At 38.9% G+C, this 20,528-nt stretch overlaps 1 protein-coding gene across 1 annotated transcript in view; it reads left to right on the top strand.

Moving 5' to 3' along the window:
- Positions 1–20,528, top strand: part of MAN1A1 (mannosidase alpha class 1A member 1) — a gene marked incomplete at both ends in the record, with an annotated part of 150,414 nt that overhangs the window by 39,870 nt on the left and 90,016 nt on the right. Inside the window, one exon of the mRNA XM_081998198.1 lies at positions 8,661–8,776. Within this exon, the coding sequence (XP_081854324.1) occupies positions 8,661–8,776 (116 nt within the window). The remainder of the gene's footprint in view (positions 1–8,660; positions 8,777–20,528) is intronic.

Here is a 20,528-nt window from a genome sequence, read left to right as displayed (position 1 = left end):
AATAGCAGTAAGTTATAGCATATTTCATTAGCCAGCTGTTTGATTTTGAACACTTCCCCTTCTATGAATTAATTGGTGCCATTATGGTACTTTGCATATATTGCAAGTGTCTGTTATGGGATAGAGACTTTAAGTACCTCACTGTGGGGAACAGCAGGTTCCAGTGCTATGGCTCACTGGTGCTTAACATTGTATAGGTTGCAGACAGTATAGCTCTCCTGACACAGAAGGGGAGAGTTGTTTTTAAATGTGTTGTGGTTTAGCCCTAGCTGGCAACTAAGCATCACGCAGTTGCCTGCTCACCCCTCCCTCCCCAGGTGGGATGGGGGAGAGGACTGGAGAAAAAAAAAACCTCACAGGTTGAGATAAAAACAGTTTAATAGGGCAGCAAAGAAAGAGGGAATAATAATAATGGAATAGACAAAAATAAGTGATGTGCAATGCAACCGTTGCTCACCACCTGGTCATTGATAGCCTGTCGATCAAAGCAGCGATTCCTGCCACCAGCCAACTCTAGTTTATATACTGGGCATGACGTTACGTGGTATGGAATATCTCTTTGGCGAGTCTGGGCCAGCTGTCCTGGCCGTGCCCCCTCCCAGCTTCCTGTGCACCTCCCCAGTGGCAGAGTGTGGGGAGCTGAAATGTCCTTGACTTAGTATAAGCACTGCTACTACTCTAGCAACAGCTAAAAACATCAGTGTGTTATTAACATTGTTCTCATACTAAATCCAAAACACAGCAGTATACCAGCTATTGGAAGAAAATTTTGTGCTGAAACCAGCACAAAATGATACTGCTTCTAAGCTTAATTTTTGAAGTATAAATGCTTCAGTCCTTGCTAGCACGATAAGGCTTTTTGTAGATAGATTATTATGACAGTTACGTCTTGAAGGCAAGACACAACCATCGTGTTTCTCTGAAACACAAAAATAACATGGACTTTTAAGAAGTGTAATTACACATAGGTGTGACTATTAGGCAATGCCATCATGAATTTGGCAACTATACTGACTCTATTATTAGGCTAGGGGAAGAGGAATACGGCCAGTGGGATGACAGTGGGAGAAAGGATGGTGAGGACTGGTGGTTCTGACCTCAGGGAAGTAAAAGCATCCTGCTTTGGCACCTTGTACAAATTAAGAGTAGTGGAGCTCTTCTGTAGCGGAGGACTTCTTGGTGAGCTTTGAACTTATATATTATTTGTCCTAAACCCGGGCACGAAACTAACTTTTGAAGACAAGGACCTGCCTTGATCTTGCTGTTGTTCTGTGAACAGCGTATGTGGAGGGTCTATATGGTAGGTTGAGGGAGTCTTTAGACTGGTAGACTGCATACATATTCATGTTATAAGCAGAAGATGCTTCCTCTCACATGTGCACACTAAAAATAATTATCTTTTAGAGAAAGACTGAAACATATGTAAACAGAAATATTTCTCATTCAAGCCAAAGCCGCATACTTGCCTTTGACCATTGCAAAGTCTTTTCAGCACATCCATGTAATGTTTTTAGTTCTTTTTATTTGCTGCTTTAGCTTTTACTGTGTTGTCTTGGCAAGTAGCAAACATTATTGTGGGTTTTTAATAGTTTACTCCAACTGCAAAGAATTCAGTTACAATAACTATTTGAAAAAGCAGAAGTGGAAAGTCATCGGTTGTTGTCTCTGTAGTTATTCTTACTAGTTTAATTTCATGAAATGTACAACTATTTATAGTCTAATCAAATAAATTGCAATAGCTAAACAATGTTTGCACCATACCTGTGCATCAACAAAACAAAGTATGTTTCCTATGGTGGTATGACTTTTGCTGTGAGTACTAATTGTTCTGTGCCCATACCTGGGAGAAAGTAGGCCATGAGTAAGTGCTGTTAACTTGCAATACTTGAGCTTTAAAGTTTCTGATTACTGTTAACAATGTTTGCTAAAATAGACCTTTATCCATCTAACCTCATAGTGTGGAAGAAAGTAGCAAAAGCACAATTTTGTCAATTTTTTTCACAGCACCTCACCACCAGCACCACCCCCCGCCCCCCAACCCAGCAGCTGTTCCTCTCCAAGCCTTCTGTACTGATTTTAAAACTAATGGGCATTGCTGCGCTGGTGGAGAGCTCTTTCTAGAAGTGTTTTTTGCACTTAAGTGAGTGCTACTAAAGGGCTTTTTTAATTATTGGTAACTGTGTTTCATGTGCAGTATTGCAAGTTTAATAATATTGTAACTTGTGGGCATAGTGTAATTAGGCTCTGCAAGTGAAAAAGGACGTTTTCTGGAGGGGAAAAGGGAGGCATTTAATAAATACTCACAATCTGCAAAGCCAAAGCACTATAATTTAGCAAGATCCCGTTCCTCCCACTTTGAACTGATTTTTGTGGTTTCTTGTACGGAGTATTGAGTTGTATGAAGATTTTTAAAGCCTGCCAAAAATCATATTCAAACTGTCTTGTAGTGTACACCAATGTATATTTTAAAACTGTAAGCTTGTCAATATAGCTCTAGAAAATTAACTGTACATGTATTTAAACAATATGTTAATTTAAAATGAAAAGCTTCAACATTTCCCCTCCTGCTCCCCTTGTTTCTCTTCACTGTTGCTGCTGGATTCCTTGGAATTTCAGATTTCAGTATGTGGTCTTAATTTTGGAAGTAAGCCAACTAAATTAATAGAAACTTGTCTGAAGAATAACATTGTCAGATATGTGGATGAATGACTCAGCACAGCATTTGTGAGAGGAGTTCATGCTGCACAACTGTTGTTTTTTCAAAGTTGGCTGGTACGAAGACAAGGAAGTTTATTGTCCTTTTAGATTTCCAAAAATCATTTTTGGGGGTTATTACTGACTTCTTGCATGGATCTATTACTGCTGAGACCATGCTCTCAATTACTTAGCGCTGGAAAATCAAGTGACCAGAGTGACAGTTTGGCAGTGCTAATGAGTTACTCGAGGTGGCTACAGCAATGGCAAACTGCAAGCAGTTCCGTGAACCCAGAAGGATTCCCCAACAGATGATAATTGCTCTTTAAAATAGCAAATGGGGTCTAACATACCTAAATTTAAACTGACACATAGTGGCATGGGAGAAACGATTCTAAGTTAATGCTCAGAACTGGCAGACTTGAATTCAAAAGAAGTAGTAAAGGTTGAAAAATTTTCAGTATAATATATGGAGGCCCATAAAAAGTGGCATAGTTGGGGTGAATAAGGATTTATTGTTCCATGTGGGGAACAATACCCTTTGTAAGGGCTGGAAGTACCAAATCAGAAGGCAACATGTTCAAACAAACAAAAGAATAGGGTTCGTAATGAAACATGTAGCTGAGCTGCGTGGGTGCCAGAAGTGTGGTGGATGCCAGAGGCTTCCATGGAAAGCAAAGAGACAAGCAACGAAGGAAAAATTTGTCAAGCTCTATTAAATACAAAGACACCAGGGCTGGCTCCAAAACGCACAGATATACGGAATACTAGAGATCGGAAGATTATTCTAGAAATATCACAGCATTGTTTCAGGTTACACATATGAAAAGTTAGATCTGTAAAAAATTGAAAGTATTGTTTCTTTTCCCACTCTTACCAGCTGGTATTAGTGACTAAAATTAAAAATGTTAGTGTTGCTGGGGGTTTGCCAGTACTTGAGTAAGAGTTTCATGTTTTGGCATAGCACGCTTTAATAATTAATCACTCTTGACACCTTAAATTGCTAATGATATTGGATAGGAACCTTTTCAGTGAACTTTAAATAAAGGAAAACAGTGTTTTAAAATCTGAGTCAGCTTTTGAAACAATGCTCTGAGAAACCTACAGCTCTAATCAAAACATGAATTTTGTCAAAGCTATATGTATTCTTGAATATGTTGAAATAATGTAGTTCAGAGTTATTACTGTGCAATGCATATAGAGCTAAAAAATTGGATGCTTGATTTTTTTTTTTTTAATTTACATATTTAATGTTACAAAGTATCTGGTCTTATTCCCCATGTTAAGAAAACTGAACTGTTCTTAATGGCCAGATTGAGGAAAAAATTGTGACAGATTATATTTCTGTATTTTTGGCTGTAATTTTGAGTCTCAAATTACAAACTAGAGGAAGATTTCATAGAATAAATCTGCTTTGACTGAGCTTCTTCAACTTACAATAACTGGAAGGTGACAAGACAAGTTTGCCTCACTGGCTGAAAACAATGAGGAGTCTAAGATCAGGGTGGGGCTGAGTGCAATTCAAGCACAACTATGTATAAAATTTTCTTTTTCTTTTCCACAGTAGTACAAAGTAGCCCTAAAAAGCAGTTTTTCTGACAATAATAGAGGAAACCTATTTTTGAACATTTGCACTTTTTTTGGAAGGGATATCTGTTATTATTTGTAAGTGCTGAATTTCCATCACATTAAAAAATTACAAATATGAACGGCCTATATTAATTTTTATACTTCATATCAAACACAAAACCGTAACTTTTTCTGGAAGAAAAAACAGCATTCTACTCGTTTTCTGCAGTCATGCAAGAACAAGGTATTCTAATTTATGACACTTGTTGGATAGTGAAGAGTTATAGGTGAAGGAGCTGATATATATAGCATGACCTGAGGCCACTTTATAGTTCATCTTTCCTTACCTTCCATTTTTGTCATATGCTTTGCCACAGTTTCCTGCCAGTCAGAATATGACACAGAATCAGAAAAAGAAAGGCAGTTGAATTGGAGAAGAGTAAGGGGCCTGGCTTCCATCCTGTTACAGACGGTGCATTATGACACGTCTGAAACGTTTCTCGGTGTAATGTTCTGTATGATATGCTTGCAGATCGCAACTTTGTCTGTTTCGTATCTAGGTATGCATATGTGTGTGTGTATATCTCCAAATATATTTGATGGCTAGGAATGTGGATGTTCTGGAGAACCAAACCCCTAAGCTACGCAAGGGATGGGAAGAAAGTTGTAAACAAACTACTAAGTACGCCAAGGTGCATTGATTCTGCGAACTCTGGCTGTCTTCTATTTCAGCCTCTTGGCAAAAATATAAACCAGGTCTAAAAGCCTGGGCTAGACAAATAAAAGCTTCTTTTGGCCCACTCTCCAAACAGCTTGGCTGTAAGCCAGTTGTGGTTTTTAAACCATATGGCCACATAAGCTTAGCCACAGAGCTGTGCTAATAAGCTTGTCATCCATGGCAGTTCTGCCTGCAGTGACACCCTAGGAACTCATAAAAAATTATTCATTCTCTGATCATTTTTTTTATTCTGCTCTGCCCGCTTCCCCCCCCTCCCCGTGCTACTCTGTTCTCTGATGTAATCTCCTTTTCTTATTTGTGTGCACATACCTTTGCATTGTTAGATATTAAAAAGCATGCTGCTTAAATGGACCCACTGTGTACTACCCAGGGGTGATCTAGACTGCTCTGTGCTTTCTATCGCACTATTCTAAAATGATGGCTATTAGACTATTTTTTGTGTTCTCTATTAAACGCTTACATGGAATAAATGATACTGTTAATAAATAGGAGAGAAAAAAACAGAAGCAGGTTTAACAGAGGTAAAATGAGCATATATGAGTGCTTGGTCTGGAGGTTTTGGTAGAAGCTAGTAGTGTTTCACTTTGGTAGGCTTGTACATCTGGTTATCTCTTTTATCATCAAAATTACTCACTTCAAGTTTCTGTTTTATGAATTCCAAGTCCATTTTCTCTATCTTGAGTATACTGTTTTTTGAACTATCTGCAAAATATATCTGTTATTACCTGAGGTGTATGAATTTGCTCTGAGTATTGCTTGTGATATCTTCTGCCCAGGGCAACTATGACACTCTACTGTGTTTCTACCATAGTTTGCTGGCACTTTTTGTAAGCCAGCGCTCACTGTAATCAAATTTATAGCGGTACCTTAGCTGTATAATGAAAAGTACTCCTGTCCAAATATTCTGTGTCATAGGAGTGTGTATTGTAATTGCCTAGCAGTAATCTTTGCCTCTTATAGACCATGACTGCTGTGTAATTCCTTGGGAATGTTGTGTAGAAACTAATGTCAATGATAACTGTATTTAATAATTTATGTGGTGTGCTTTGAGAAGCATAGCATATATAGGCTTGTGAAATATTTGCTCTTATTCCATAACAAGAAATGTTTATTTAATGTCTTTGCATTGCTTTTTTTTTTTTCCCCTCCCCTTATTTGTCTGACCGATTATAAATGATCTGTTCAGCTACACAATTTCATTAGCACCCTTAAATTTGGATTATCCTGTTGGCTAACTTAGTGTAAACTGCAATTGTTCACAAGTCGTAATTCTGGCCTCTAAGCTGACACTTTAAAAATGCATTCTGTGTTCCTTTATCTTTTATCAAGACTTTTGAAGTATAATTGTTCAAGACAAACATGACTATTTAATTGTCACATTAGTTGCTTTATTCTGTTTTCTGGAGCCTTCAGATAGTGAAAAAAGTTTTTTTCAAATAACGTAAAGATGTACTTGAGATTCTTGCATTTTCTTCTGTCTGCCTGCAGGAAGAGGTCTATGCTCTAAGCAGGCCATATAGGCCAGATACAGGAATAAAAAAAATAAATCACAGGAAGTGTGTGACTCCAAGGGCAATCTCTCAATAAAGTTGAATTCTCTTCTTTTTCTTCTCAGTAGTGAGTTGCAGCTCAAGCACTAATCCTTAAAATTGAAAGCTCAACTGTTTAGTCGTGGCGTTAGTTGTATTACAAGAGGTTTATCACAAAGAATGTCATTGCACGGTGAGCCTATCACAATCCACTCAAGCTAATCAGGTTATAGATGATTTTTCCGTAAGAGGAGCTCATACGTAAAAGTTCACCAGGAGCTGCTTTTGTTGAACAGAGTTACTAAACATCTCCAGAGCCTTTGCAGTAGCGTTCTTGAGCACATGTCCTCCATCAGTTTTCCACAATCGCTTCTCACTTTCTCATGAGCTTAGGAAAGTTAGTTAGCAAAGTTTAAAGGAACGCTTTTCCTTTAATATGAGAGGAGGGAACCAAGCTCCAAGTAAACTTGGGGAAGATGTGATGTCCTTTTTACCAAGGTATGCTGCAGTCTTGTTAGTGGAATATCTGTCGGAAAACATATAGATTACTTCCTTCAGAGTAGGAAAGGGATGTTCCAACATGGTATAAACAATTAGCTGCTAAAACAGAGAGAACATCTGGTTCTGTTAAATGCACCAAATAACTGTTATAATAATATCAAGTTTTATTTTGTTTAAGATGATACAAATGGAAAATTATTTTCTACCTGGAAGCTTAAGTTAAGAAAGTGATTTCAATCCTGCTGTGTGGAGGTCTCCAATCACTTCTCCATCTCATGAGGAAGCAGAAAACCTTGATGGTAGCAAACACAAGAGTTGACTGAAATAGTTGATTTTCTACTTAAATATGAACAATTCAATTCTGATCCTTGATAAGTCTATAAAACTAAGTTTACTTTTCCATCAGGTGTTTCAGAGGCAAGATGATAATCAAGTTCTGTAAAGTTAGTTGTAGCTACTGTCTTGTTATTAGCCCAGTGTAATCAATTCCTGAATAAATAGTCAACTGTCCACCTGAGTCATTAGCCCTGCTGGGGGAGAGAGAGATTGGACCTAATGACTTCCTCTGTTGCTTGCAACCTAAAATATTTTGCAATTCTAAGCGTTTACTTCTGTATCTAGGGTCTTCTCTAAAGTATATCTTAACAGTAGTTTCCATTCATAATGAAGATTGCTGGAGCCAAGTTCATAAATGTAAAATTGAGCAAAGTGGCCAAAATTGCATTTTTGACACTATTTAGTAAATAAAAATCAAAACTCCCCCTAGACAAAAATGGTGTTTTGAAAAGATCATTGTAAATTTGAAGGAAGCATGGGAAAGCCATTTGCGTTGCCTTATTTTCTCCCCTACCCTGCACATTAACATTCTAGCATAGGATCGTGAACATTTAATCCATGCCAAAGTGAACATACTGATGATATTTCATCTTGTAACATGAAGGGAAGGCTGACTCTTATCCGTCTCCATAACAGAGATAGAAGGATGCCACTTTTGCAAACAACCAGAACTTGATCTGAAAACCAATGCCTGGCAGTCTCTCCTGGGCTGAGAAATTCACGTATGCAAGTTTGCCTGTGCTCCCCCAATGCAAACCCAATGCAGGTTACATGGTGATGCACAGTATCATAAAAACTGTTTTTTCAGAGAGGGTACTTCTTAAAGGGCTTTCTTAACTGAAATATGATCAGTATTTACCAGCTTCTTAAAGCTTTATGTATATTATTAAGTGTAAAACAAAAAAAAAGCAACTGATTTTTGTCACTCCAAACTGGAAGAAACACTAATTTCTCAATTTATTGAGATTGTCTTTTATGAATTACATTTTACAGTGAACTGTTCCATCAGTGTTTAAAAATGCAAAATCATGACTGAAAATGTAGTGCATCAGAACTACTCTTCAAAACTTCATTAGTGGAAGAAATACTTAAATATTACGATGTTGTGTTGTGGCGTGGGAATCAAAGTTAAGGCTGTGGATTACTAGTTGCCCACTTGAATACTTGTATGCCCAATTTTTAATTGGATTAATTGAAATTGTATTTTGAAATTAGAATTAATTTAAATTAATTAAATCTAACTGAAAAACCTTCTGTTGGAAAGTAAATCACTGGCTCTTCATGTATTTCAGGTAACATTCAAGGAGCAACAATAGTGGATGCCCTTGATACGCTATACATCATGGAAATGAAAGAGGAATTCAAGGAAGCCAAGGAGTGGGTTGAAAAAAACTTAGATTTCAATGTGGTAAGTAGCGTTGCTGATTAACATTCAATGCTCTGTTTAGTCTCCAAGGGCCAGTTGAGGACTGGGTTCTAATACTGCAAGCATGACACAAGGCTACAGAATTTAGATCACTGATAGATAAAACAAGGCAGTAAGCAGAAAAATAATAAACTTGTTGCTCTGCTTATACGCAGTTTTTCAGTTTGGGAGATTTAGGTAGATAGGAGGCCATGAGCTGGACTGAAGAAAAGAAAAAGGAATAGAGTATTTAGCATTGTAAAGGAAACAACAAACTTTTCAGCTCTTTAAGGTAGAAGAATTGGGACACCTCAAGCATTACTTTTTTAGTTATGTAAACACTTTACCTTTTTGATTTGTGAATCTTCCACAAATTAGACTTGCACATAAAGCTATGCACCACACGTACCATTTAAGTTCCTTTATGTATTCTAGTAAAGTTGAATCCCATGATTTCGTCTGAACTGTTGGCACAAACTGAGCTGTTTTAGTCTTATGAGGCACCAGGTCATCATAACTGCATGTACAAATCATCCTATTAACTGGTAAATAAGCAGCTGAGAGCAAAGTTCATTATTAAAGTTTTTATTCTAGAAAGGCCCTGATAGGCAAGAACCCCTCTGTAAAACTTTAAATCAAGAAGCCCTGGTTTTGGTCTTTTTTTTTTTTTTTTTTTTTTTTTTGGTGGGCCAGAGTATTTATTGTAATTGCTGGGTACAGAGAGCTAATGGAGTACTTCTGCTGATTGGTGTAGTAAAGTAGGAAGGCATTGTAGGCATGGTACACTGAGCACTTAAAAGCACTTGTAGTTGACACGTGTAATAGTAGAAACACTTTCTGAAAACAAAGTACTCTTTCTAATATCATATGCAAAAGTCAGGATTAATTGGCTTTTTTTACATGCTTGAGAATTATCATTTTAAGAAGGAGGAGTTAATAAGAGTGGCTACTATATAGTTTATATAAGCAGCAATTTAGTGTGCATTTATGTTTACATTAATAATGTAAATACAGGATTTTAAACTGTGCTTCTGAGTAGTGTCGGATGTCTGAGTGACATTCTAACTACATCTTTATCTTAACAAAACATCATAGAAATTAGCAAACTCACTTTAAAGGAAGAGCTGAGCTCCACTTAGAGGAATATCATAAAGTGCTGTAGAGTGATTTATATTAATAACACTGTAATCGTCGGTTTTACATAAATCTTGCTGTATTTTGTACTGGAAACTTCTACTTCTAGATGGTATTGCCTACAGTTTCAGCTCCTCTTGTTAATTTATGTACTTTTAAAAATTATGTAGCACTTATTGTTTCTCAGTAATGCTTAAAAGCTATGCAGTCTTTCAAAATGGCTAAAATTTTGTATTGCGTTAGTTAGTCAATGCAGCAATCCAGCAGTTTTACCGAAACTACTTTACACGTGTTATTCCTGATGCATATCAGTATTACCTAGTTCCTGATATTGCTGTAAATAACTGCTTTGAGTTCAGCACCTCACAAAATTATTTTCATAATACTTCATAGTCATATAGAATTGAATTTTACATTGGCATCGGTAGTGAGTAGATGAATTTTCCCAAAGTGGAACGAGGAAACGAAAATAAATAACTGCAACTTCAAATTTAATAATTGATGTCAGTTTGTTTAATGGCTGAATTGTTTGAAGCTACTCAACTTGTACTCTTGTTTAGCTTCCCACTTTAAATACAAGTTCTAGTTTCAAATGCTGCTTTGCATTTGTATCTTATAGTTTAAAATTGGAAGTTACGTAACACAAAGAACAGCAGGGCCCTCTCTTCTGTGCTTAAGCATTTATCATGTTTCAGGCATTACTTAACGTTTTCTTTGTTAATATTTTGTACACTCTTAACTTGCTCCTCTTCTAGAAACCTTTCTCCTATGAAAGTGATTTAGTTTTTAATAACTGACACCCTGACATATCCTTAAGTGTTATTTCTTGTGAGTAGCAGAAAACATGTTTGTGTTTGTTTCTGGTCATTTCCTCGGCAGTGACTGCTTAATCAGCTTTTGGGGAAGCATGTTTGGCCTTTTTTTGTATAAATAGGATTAGCTTTTCATTCCATTTGATCCTAGAACTGTGCTTTTTAAAGCCTAAATTTTCTTTCAGGTGTTCTCTACAAAAATAACTGTGACTATATTCTGTAGCAGAATCTTTTATCTTTACATTCTATGTCAGTGCAGCTGGATAAAGCAAGTTTTCCTCGTTTGTAAGTTTGTGATACATTAGATACTTGTTGTACGTGTTAAACAATTTGGCCAGTACTAAATCATTTTCATCACCTGATCACAAAAGTTTCCAAAGGTCATTTTGCAAAGTAGGCACTAGTTTATCCACACAGAAGGATTTATGGAATAAAGATGACTTAATGGGAAATGGCATAATTTCTTCACATGTTAGACTTCAGTCCCTTAATTCAATGAATTTGTTGTTAGGGTTACTTGTTTACCTTTCTGAAGAAAGCAAACTTTTGATATTGAAGGAAAATTCTGGATAAGTAAATGCCACCTTTCTCAGCAAACTTGTGAATTTTGGTAAGCTTGTGAATGGTCGTGTTTGGAAGCTTCCTCTTTTAGAGTGTAACACACTTAGGCTATTTTTATTATAGCTGGAGCTGGTAGCCCTGTGATTTTATAACAGAGATATCCATATTGCAATGCTTGGAGTTTTTTTCTCTCTTAACTGCTGAAATTCCTTGTATTTGATACCTTGCTGAAGTTTCAGCCAAACTGAATAGTTCTTCAGGAATTAAGTTGCATTTCCTGATTCCGTCAATATTTTAAGAGATTTAGACATACTCATACATTTGGAAAGAGTTGACATTTGCAGTGGCTAAATCCATGGTCTTTGCATCATGGATGTGTGCTCTCTTTTCCATTAAATCATTTCATCTCCGTGGGGGTGTATCTTTGCTCTTCAGTTAATATAGCTGAGGGTTTGGTCTGACCGCCCCACGCGTGCTGCTGCCTGCACACCCTTTCCACAGTGCTCGTGCATGGCCCTGCCCAAGGTTGCGCTGGGCTGAGTTGTATATCAACACGTTGCAGTGGAATAAAAAGGGGCCTCTTTCACGGGATCACTAGGGAGCTTGGCTGTTTCCAAGCTACAACTACACACTGCTGCGTGCTTCTCTGGTTTTTTGTTTTCTTTATTTGCTTTAGAACCTGCACACACACAGAGCATTCATAGCTTTCTGAAAGAGTTTCTGTACCACCACCCAATTCTGCTTCACGCCGGGGAGGAGAAAGCTGCAGTGCAAAGGGTGACCCACAGTGAATCCATACTTGGGCAGAGAGACTAGAAGAGGGATCTTAATGAGGCAGATGAAGGGGTCAGGAGACGGGGAGTAGGGGTGCAGGAGCTGAGCCACTTGGCATGGCAGTTAAGGGTTGGGGGTTGTTAAGTATTGGAATTGATTGTGCTTCACTTCTACACCCAGATGCACCCCAACTTCTTTAGGTTGAGAGATTATCCATCCCCCTCTTCTTCAGCCCTGCTAAACTCCTTCCCAGCAAAAGGACAGTCTTGCCCATACTGCATACTGGGAACAGTCCTTGGCCTACATGGTGTCCTAAAGCATGCCTGGATGTTGTCTGGAGCAACAGGGCCCCAAACCATACTGGAGGGTGCCAACAATTAAATGGTATGTGCGACAGCACTTGAATTCATGTCCTGGCCCACTGATCAGCCATCTGATATGGGTGTAGTGAGGTAGGACCAGAATGGGAATAAGGTATGGCGCAAGAAGCCATGTGGTTGTTGGGAGAAAAGGAAAATGGTTTCTTCTACCAGAAGGTATCTCAAAGGTGAGTTTGGATTCAAACTAAAATAACCTTCCTGTTGGTTATTAGTAGATTCTGCTTTGCCTCACCCCTCTCTATTTTTGATCAAAAAGAAGGATGGCAGGAAGTTATGATTGCTCGGTCAGATGAAAGTGGCAGCTGCTTGTGCAATAGGTCTATGTGGATATAATTTAGTTGACTTTAGTTGACATTTTGTGTGAGCACTTACTCATCGTGCATTATCTGTCTCATCACAGATATCTTCCCTTGTTAACTGCACAGGATGGATCAGCCTAGGAAAGAGTTGCTGTTGTGCTGTGGGGAAAGTATGAAGAGCGTTTCATTATTCGCTCTCGAAGATAGGTGCTAAATGGGTTGAGGAACTGCATGAAGAGATGAGAATGAGTAAGACGGCAAGGATACTTTCAGTCTTGTGTCCTGCCAGCACTCAAGCAAAACTCTTTACAGAGGTCAGTCAGTCACTGTATGTGATTTTGTAAGCCACTCCGAAGCTTGAAGGCTTACTTACCACTTCTGATTTTCTTCTTTGTACTTAGTTTTGTAAATTTGAGTATCTTTTAAAGAAGCTTTGTGTGCAGCATCATGCAACGTAGAAGTTTTGGATGAAATATATCTACTATTTTGGGAACAAGAAAAGAGTGCAAAAAGTATAGAAACTTGAAATTATGTTTATCTCTACTGCCATGTATTGATTAACATAGGCCTTTTCCAAGATCTCGGAATAGCAAATATTAGTTGGATCTAATTATTAATGCTTCCAGCATTTATCTTTAGCCTAAATATATCTATGGTATGGCAGTCAGTAACAGAACAGACTTTTAGAATTCAGATTATTTATTTCAAATTTCAGCATTTACAAATTTAAATCCTACTACTCTTAAACTGTAGGTATTACGATTGACTTGTAATTATATTTAACAGTCCAAAACCTAATGTTCTGCCTTGGAGGCAGATGGTTTTTTGGTGCTTTATTCTTGGTGTTTTTTTAATCTTTATGTGAGAAAATCAGAAAGTTTCCTAATATAGTCATATACAACAGAATAGCTTTCAAGTTAAAAAAATAATAAAAAAAAAAAGAGGCATGTGGGAGGTGTGAGTAAATGGACTTCATGTAAATGTGTAATGGGTCTGTGAGGAAGCTTAAGAAAGCTAACAGTTGAAAAATGGTTCTTTAGTTTGTGGGACTATTTGTTTACTAGTTTGCCACATAACTTGTTAGTATACTTTAAATGCCAGACTTCAAAGTGACTTGATTTTGTTTTGATTATGAATAAGAAATTATTTTGATGGGTTAAAAGGAGATCCTGCAAATTTATTATTAAATGCAGTTCTTTTGTTGATAGAGTTCGTTGATGCCTTCAGTAACATTTTATTTTTATGCCTCTTTAAGATCTTGCCATATGGGGACTTCAGTAAGTTTAAATAGCACGTTATGCAATAGCCAGGCTTTGACACTTGGCAATAAAAGGTTGCAAAAATTGTTTCCCTTGTCTATGGGAGCTGAGGATTTTAGCAAGCTGCCACTAAATTTCATTTGTGGAATATGAATGAAACTTCTTTTCCCCCACAATTGCAGGTAATTAAAATGTTGTTTAATTACAGTAGCTTAAGGTGAGCTGTTGTAGTACTTTATGTGTCTTTAGCATACTTCCTGCACTGCTTGAAAATGCTAAGATGTGTTGTCATTCCCAACTTTTGTGCTTCAACAGGGGCATATTATTATTTAATAATGAGAATAATTACAAGTCCCTCTCATTTCACTTGAAATGTGGGCTCTTTGTGTCCATTTTTTAGTGTGCAATTATATATATTATTCAGCATTGTTCCGTGTAGGATCCCTGGTGTTCTTTTGCACAGCTTGTTGACCTGCAGGGTATGGGCTGTTTGTGATGGACTGGTATAGTATGTGGGCGTGGGAGGAATCACTGTGTTCCTTTTACATAGGAGTAGTAGGTCGAAATGCAGATGAGGTGACTAAAGTTTTATTGCCCTCTCGATGAGAAAATACAAGAGAACTGAAGGAGAGAAAGTTTTGGAAAAAATCTGTGCAATAAAGATGACTGAACCAAATTATTTGTAGGATTTGTAGCCTTATTTGGATCTTTATAAAAGCTAAGAGAGTAAGCTCTGTATCAAATATAAATTAAGGTGTCTTGATTATTGTGAATACATTCATCCATATAATGAGCACACAGTATTTTCTCCAACTGAATTATGAATGGCAGAGCAAGTACCAGTGCTGATGAGTGCCAGATGGAAGCTGGTACTAGATAAATAAAACTGTGTTGTATTTCATATGTTGTGTTTATAAGTAAGGGTGACTTCCGATGAGAAAACGCAGACAAAATTGTTTTGGCCTTGGTCTACAAATTTGTGGAGAGGAAGACTTTCAGGAAAGTGATGCATTAAGGAAATGATCCAGAAGGATGTGAATGCTGATTTTTGGGAAGCTGGAGAAGTCCAACAGAAGGGCTTCAGGAGAGCCCAGCTGACAGTAGTTGTGTTGTCTGAACAGTGCTTTCAACATTAAACACAACCACAGGTGGTTGAAATTTCAGTAGTTTGCCAGTTGTAGAATTAATCCTCGGTTTACGGAAGGGTGAGGGAAGTGAAGTGCTGAGGTGCAGCTGAGATCAGATTGGCCCTGTCATAGGTTTGCAAATAAAATACAAATGCAGAGTAACACAAACTAGCTAATGTAACTCTTGGCACTTTATTCCCCTCCCCCTGCCACGTTTGGTAATATCTGTTGCTTTTTGAAGATGGTACTTCCTAAAGTATAGTCAGCCTCCCCCTCTTTAAAAGGAGTTAGTTTAATAGGTTTACTAGTTAAACCTTTCAAGTTCTGTAGCTCCTTGAATGTTTCTGAGATATGGTTCTTCTCTTGCTTAAAAACCCCCTTATTTTAGCATTTCTCCATGTTAAGACAAAATGTGGTAACACTCAGCTGTTTCATCCTTTGACTGTGGAGACTTGCTTATTTGCACAGCCTGAGTTTGAAAAAGAGCTGTCTCCACCATATGTAAATAGGTTCTCTTTGGTGTTATGTGTCTGGCCAGCAATGTAAAGGGTGTTACATCTCTTTGTCGAAATAATTTTGTCTTTTGAAGCTAATCAAGGAAACCAGATGAATTTCCATAAAGTTATCAGTTTTACTCTTGCACCACGTAATGGATACATATATTGCTCTTGGTTTTCTGTTTCTTTAAGTACAGTGAGCAGCAGTCACAATTTCTCTGGATCTTGTATAGTACTTGGACAATCCCATTTATGATTCGCTTATCAGAAGATCAAATAGTGAATGAAAAATTATTGATCAAAAGTAAGATGAAAGACCAAATTACTCACATACTTCAATTAACATAAAAGTCCTGGAAGTAAAACAAAAATGCATTGTTCCCAATATACATATCACTCTCCCAAGCATCTACATACTTTCATAATCCTTTACAAAAGGGAGACCTCCAAAATAGCAGCCAGAGCAAGATGATATTGCACAGGAACAATAAGAGCTTAGCACACATGTGCTAACAAAGGTGTTTCAGATGTCATCATACACAGCACATGGCCATGCAGTCTAATTGGGGTACTAACGAAAAGACTGTAAAATTAGAAATTATATCTATCCAGTTCGTCAGAGCCATCTTATTAGATACTTGGGACCTTACAAAAGGAACATCCTAGTAATTTTAAAATAAGCATGTCCGGTCACTTCTCTTTACAGGGGTTCTATTAGACATAATGGAATTAATTCAGCTACTTCTCAGACCTGCTATGTAATGATACAGTGATAGTTTGAAAGAGAACGCTAAACTTGAAATAAAAAATAAAATAAAATAATCCTGGCCTCTTCAGCTGGTGACGTAGAAAGTTTGGGAAGTGCAGATGAAGGTTTTTCCTATATATTTTGGCACTGTTAAATGGATCGTAAGGTGTTTGTGTACATCTGGATCTGAGAGCAAAATAAAAAATAACATTGCTTACTTAGGATTTGACTGCTGAGTAGAAATATACAGACTTATTTGTGCAAACTGTATGTGGATGATGATTAAAAATATGAAAAGAGGGTAATGATGAGGATGTGGCATCTTAAATGTGTAATAGAAAAAAATTTAAAAATCAAACCAGAAAGAAGGGTAAAGATGGTGTAGCAGAAATCTGCTACTTTTAGTACAGGTTCACTTTTCTTAACAGACTACTTCTTCACGCGAGCTTTCCATGTAGAGATGAATGTTTCTTTGACATGAAATTATAAAACTTCTTTAACTGTTTTGCAAATTGCTATAATTCCTGTGCTTTCTAAGAATACTACTAGCCTGGTATAATGAGTCTAAGAATAAGTATGTATTAAGCATACGGCTTTCAAATCTACCATTAATGAAATGTCTGTCCCTTTCATTAATTGTCTGCTTCAGTGGCTTGTATGAGATGAGGATTTTGAACAAAGGTTGAGATGTGTGCAAGTGAAGTATTGGAAATCTGATAACATGAAAACAATGGTTAGCTTCAAGAAATGTCCTGAAAGATCAGCACTTCAGCAAACGTTCGGAATTACGGTGCAATTAATCTTTGTGGTTCGACAGTAAAATCTTTATTCACATGACTTTAAAGTCGTCTTTTTGTCTATAACTGATTTCCAGGAGCAGATGTCAGTGCATACACACTAAGCTTTTCTTAAAGGGCCTTTGCAGTCCTTGAAAGATAGCAATGGCTTCTGAGTTAAGTGACCATATTAAATTCAGAAAGACAAAATGTAAGGTTCTGGAGACAAATATTCAGCTCCTATATCACTAAATTTACTTCAAGCAATTCAGAATCAAAAAGTAATTTAATTCATTCCTTACAGGAAACACAAGTGTCTAGGCTATCTGTTTAACTCATTTCCTTGTCTAATACCTCCCTCTTTACAGCTTCAACTTTCCCACATCAAAGAAAAGTTCTTGGCGTGTGCTGAGGCTCAGGATTGAAATGCAAAGAACCTGAGATTCTGAAGCAGATTTTCAAGTATAATACTATTTATAGGAGTTTCAGCTAGCTCCAGGGAAGAGAAGCTGCCCCTATCACTCATTTAATCATCCTTTCTTCAGTCAGATCAGGTCAGCCTTTCTTAAGTCAAGATCAGTTCTCCACAAGCTGTTTTATGCATTGGATATAGTTAAGGCAGACTTTTTAATGTAGAGTTCTTACACAGGTAGCTTGCTTAGCAGGTAAAGAGCTTTATTGTCTAGTCAGTTCAGACTTCTAGAGGATTTAAATGTTTTTACATCCCTCTTCCCAGGTTTACCATATGTCATGGTATAATAAAAAGAAATGCATGGAAATGGCACTAGCTGAAGTGAATACCTGTTTCCAGTTACTTCATTATCCTTTCTGGATTCAGTGAGACAATGACTGAATACTTTTTTTTTTCCTTTGTAGTTTCTTTCAGAAACCATAAGAATAGACCAGTATTGGGAAAGCAGGGAGTGAGGAGAAACTGCAGATGTTTAGTACACTTACCATTTTTCCAAATTTATTTTATCACAGAATCACTAAGGTTGGAAAAGACCTTCAAGATCATCAAGCCCAACCATCAACCCAAAACCACCATGCCCACTAAACCGTGTCCTGAAGTGCCATGTCCACATATTTTTTGAATACTTCCAGTCATGGTGATTCCACCATCTCCCTAGGCAGCCTCTTCCACTGCCTGACCACTCTCTCAGTAAAGAAATTTTTTCCTAATATCTAGCCTAAACTTCCCTTGGTGCAACTTGAGGCCATTTCCTCTCATCCTATCTCTCCTCCCTAGTTACATGGGAGAAGAGACCAACACCCATGTCGCCACAACCCCCTTTCAGGTAGTTGTAGAAAGCAATGAGGTCTTCCCTCAGCCTCCTCTTCTCCAGACTGAACAACCCCAGTTCCCTCAGCCACTCCTCGTAAGACTTGTTCTCCTCACCAGCTTCGTTGCCCTTCTCTGGACATGCTCAAGCTCCTCAACGTCCTCCTTGTAGTGAGGGGCCCAAAACTGAACACACTATTCGAGGTGCGGCCTCACCAGTGCCGAGTACAGGGGTACAATCACTTCCCTACTCCTGCTGGCCACACTAGTTCTGATACAGGCCAGGATGCTGTTGGCCTTCTTGGCCACCTGGGCACACTGCCGGCTCATGTTCAGCTGGCTGTCAACCAGCACCCCCAGGTCCCTTTCCGCCAGGCTGCTCTCCAGCCACTCCTCCCCAAGCCTGTAGCGTTGCATGGGGTTGTTGTGACCCAAGTGCAGGACCCTGCACTTGGCCTTATTAAACCTCATACAATTGACCTCTGCCCATCGATTCAGCCTGTCCAGATCCCTCTGCAGAGCCCTCCTACCCTCCAGCAGATCAACACTCCCACCCAGCTTGGTGTCATCTGCAAACTTACTGAGGGAGCACTCGATTCCCTCATCCAGATCATCAATAAAGATATTGAACAAGACCGGCCCCAGAACCGAGCCCTGGGGAACACCGCTTGTGACCGGCCATCAGCTGGATTTAACACCATTCACCACAACTCTCTGGGCTTGACCATCCAGCCAGTTCTTTACCCAGCAAAGAGTAAACCTGTCTAAGCCACGAGCTGCCAGTTTCTCCAGGAGAATGCTGTGGGAGACGCTGTCAAAGGCTTTACTAAAGTCCAGGTAGACAACATCCACAGTCTTTCCCTCATCCACTAGGTGGGTCACCTGGTCATAGAAGGAGATCAGGTTGGTCAAGCAACCTGCCTTTCATGAACCCATGCTGGCTGGGCCTGATCCCTTGGTTGTCCTGCAGATGCCCTGCAAGCACTCTCAAGACAAACCACTCCATGATCTTCCCCAGTACTGAGGTCAGGCTGACAGGCCTGTAGTTCCCCGGATCCTCCTTCTGGCCTTTCCTGTAGATGGGCATCACATTGGCAAGCCTCCAGTGATCTGGGACCTCCCCTGTTAACCAGGACTGCTGATAAATGATGGAGAGTGGCTTGACAAGCTCCTCCGCCAGCTCTCTCAGTACTCTCGGGTGGATCCCATCAGGCCCCATAGACTTGTGAGTGTCCAGGTGGCTTAGCAGGTCCTTAACTGTTTCATGCTGGATTATGGGGAGTTTACTGTGCTCTCCATCCCCATTTTCCAGCTCAGGGGGCTGAATACCCTGTGGATACCTGGTCTGGCTATTAAAGACTGAGGCAAAGAAGGCATTAAGTACCTTAGCCTTGTCCTCATCCTTGGAGGCAATGTTCCCCGCCATATCCAGGCAGGGATGGAGATTTTCCTTGCCTCTCTTTTTGTTGTTAATGTGTTTGTAAAAGTATTTTTTGTTATCCTTAACGACTGTGGCCAGACTGAGCTCTAGCTGGGCTTTTGCCTTTCTAATTTTGTCTCTGCTTGACCTAACGAGATCCTTGTACTCTTCGTGAGTTGCCTGCCCCTTCTTCCAGAGGTGATAAACTCTCCTCTTTTCCCTGAGTCCCAGCAAAATCTCCCTGTTCAGCCAGGCCGGTCATCTTCCCCGCCAGCTCTTCTTACAGCACGTGGGGACTGCCTGCTCCTGCACCTTTAAGATTTCCTTCTTGAAGACTGTCCAGCCTTCCTGGACCCCTTTGTCCTTCAGGACTGTCTCCCAAGGGACTCTCTCAGCCAATGACCTGAACAGGCCAAAGTCTGTCCTCCGAAAGTCCATGGTAGCAGTTTTACTGACCCCTCTCCTTACTTCGCTCACAATTGGGAATTCTATCATGTCATGGTTGCTAAGCCCAAGACGGCCTCCAGCCACCACATCTCCCACCAGTCCTTCTCTGTTTGTAAACAACAGGTCAAGCAAGAGAGCAAGATAACTTTTTCAGTTTGCAGTGTTAACACGTATTGCCAGGTCTGAGTTTTCAATAGGCAGATGTGTGTGATGGCTTTACTTTGTCTGCCCCTTTGAGT

This window comes from Phaethon aethereus (assembly GCF_964289735.1).
Source record: "Phaethon aethereus genome assembly, chromosome: 3".
Lineage (NCBI taxonomy): Eukaryota > Metazoa > Chordata > Aves > Phaethontiformes > Phaethontidae > Phaethon > Phaethon aethereus.
Note: the sequence above shows the minus strand (reverse complement) of the source record. Positions and strands in the feature narration are given on the sequence as shown.